The sequence below is a fragment of the Lactuca virosa genome, chromosome 4 (assembly GCF_052849685.1).
Source record: "Lactuca virosa cultivar CGN04683 chromosome 4, Lactuca_virosa_CGN04683_v6, whole genome shotgun sequence".
In the NCBI taxonomy this organism is placed as follows: Eukaryota; Viridiplantae; Streptophyta; class Magnoliopsida; order Asterales; family Asteraceae; genus Lactuca; species Lactuca virosa.
The window spans coordinates 265,599,979-265,601,777 of NC_136429.1; the positions used below are offsets into that span (position 1 = coordinate 265,599,979).

Consider the following 1,799-nt stretch of genomic DNA (forward strand, 5'->3'; position numbering starts at 1 on the left):
AGTTACCCGATAAGCAGATAAAACTTGAGTTTATGCCATTAGAATATAAAAAAAAGAATAAAACTTTAAAACAAAAAGTAATAGTTAGTTGAGCATATAATAATATTAACCGTATGATATCCATGTTTCAAAATATTAAAATTATTTTTTTAAACATCTTTACAACTTTTAGTAAGAATTGTCAAAAAAAAAATAATAATAATCATAGTCTATGAGATTTAAGAGTTGAATGTGTAAGAGACACAAAGTCCAAGGAGCAAAATGTAATATGCCAAAAGCTTGTTCATTTTTCAAGGCAGTATTCCCCAATCTCAAAGCACCAACGCCTTAAACGATTGTACAGTTTACATCAAAAGTTGTAAAATCATTTGTTTTTGAAGAATTCATACCCAATAAACACGAATAAAGTAACGAATCAGGGTCCGGTCTAAATTGAAGCTGGATAGATTTGAGCGGCGGAAGGTCGCAATATATAACACCGACAACAGTTGTTCTCCACTATTTTTCGCTTCGATCCAGATCTGATCCGTAACGCACACCGGTGAGTGGTTTCTATCTATACACTTCACTGTTCCTGTTCGATTTTTGCTTTTTGCGATTACGTTTTCTCAGAATTGTAGCGAAATCCGGTTTTCATACGACTGTTAGTACTCTATTCGATATCTAGTTTCAAATTCATGGCGGATCTGTACTTCCGTGTGTGTTAGAGCAAATGTTCGCCCTTATTCGTTGATTTATTCGTTTTTTTAAGATGTATGGTGCTGATTTAGGGAATTCGTCATTTGATGCTGTAAATGTATCGGCGACTGGGTCCGTGAATCGTTCTTCTTTTTAAAGAAAAAAGATCGAATTTGTTGTTTGATATCTCGGAATTGAGTATTGTCCTGATGATTTTTTGTTCTTTTTGTCAGAGATCATGGGCCGTGGTGTCAGTAGTGGCGGAGGACAGAGTTCGCTCGACTACCTGTTCGGAAGCGGAGAGCCAAAGCCCACCACAGCCAGGACAGAACCGGTGGCTGCAGCTCCGGTGAACCATGTTCATGTTGCTGCCGCCACCAATGAGCCACCTCCTAAGCCTACAGCCACCGTGCCTCAGCCAGATATCACAAAACAGGTTCCGGCAGGGATTCAGGGTAGCCAGAAAAACAACTATTTCCGAGCTGAAGGACAGAACACCGGAAACTTTCTTACGGTATATATGATTCAATCACTCATTCGTCATTCCATACTTTTTTTTTCACAATTCTTGTTCATCTTTTTTATGTTTTTCAAACGTTAGGATCGACCTTCAACCAAGGTTCATGCAGCACCAGGTGGTGGATCTTCTTTGGGATACCTGTTTGGTGATGGTAGCACTAGCAAATGACATACCAATTACCACCATTGATTCTTAGAAGATAAGAGGTAAGAAGTGTGGTTTGATGTCAATGTAGACTTAGTTATGGTTAAACCAAATCCTGCTTTCCATTTCTTGGTACTTGTTGACTTCAGATTTGTAATATATTTCTCCATCATTCCAATCTTCTTCTCTCTTGTTCTTTGGTTTCATTTGCATTTTGAAATTTATGTTTGTTTAGTTTCTTTAGTTCTGTTTGATTGATTATTTTTTTGCCTATGAGGACACATGTTTGCCATGAGTGTCAAGGACAAAAATTGCGCATCCATGGAGATTACCATGGAGTCCTTGATTCGAGGAAGAATGTGGCAACATGCTAATCTGAGGCCTTTTTTTTTCAATTTGTCTCACAAAATCTGTGTTTCCTTTAAAAGTGGATTTAAAGTTCTATTTTTACGTTATC

General features: G+C 37.5%; 1 protein-coding gene across 1 annotated transcript; it reads left to right on the forward strand.

Annotated features, from left to right (window-relative positions):
- The first annotated feature begins 420 nt into the window (after nucleotides 1–420).
- LOC145108266 (protein SPIRAL1-like 2) lies at nucleotides 421–1,520 on the forward strand. The gene is made up of 3 exons (XM_079045296.1): nucleotides 421–541; nucleotides 912–1,192; nucleotides 1,280–1,520. The coding sequence occupies exons 2-3, from the start codon at nucleotides 917–919 to the stop codon at nucleotides 1,364–1,366; spliced, it is 363 nt and encodes a 120-aa protein (XP_078901422.1). The 5' UTR covers nucleotides 421–541; nucleotides 912–916; the 3' UTR covers nucleotides 1,367–1,520.
- Nucleotides 1,521–1,799: the final 279 nt, after the last annotated feature.

Excerpts from the sequence above, each read along its gene's own strand:
- LOC145108266 (XM_079045296.1), top strand. The coding sequence starts at position 917 with ATGGGCCGTGGTGTCAGTAGTGGCGGAGGACAGAGTTCGCTCGACTAC. Across the intron at positions 1,193-1,279 it reads ACACCGGAAACTTTCTTACG|GATCGACCTTCAACCAAGGT; the intron begins GTATATATGATT and ends TTCAAACGTTAG.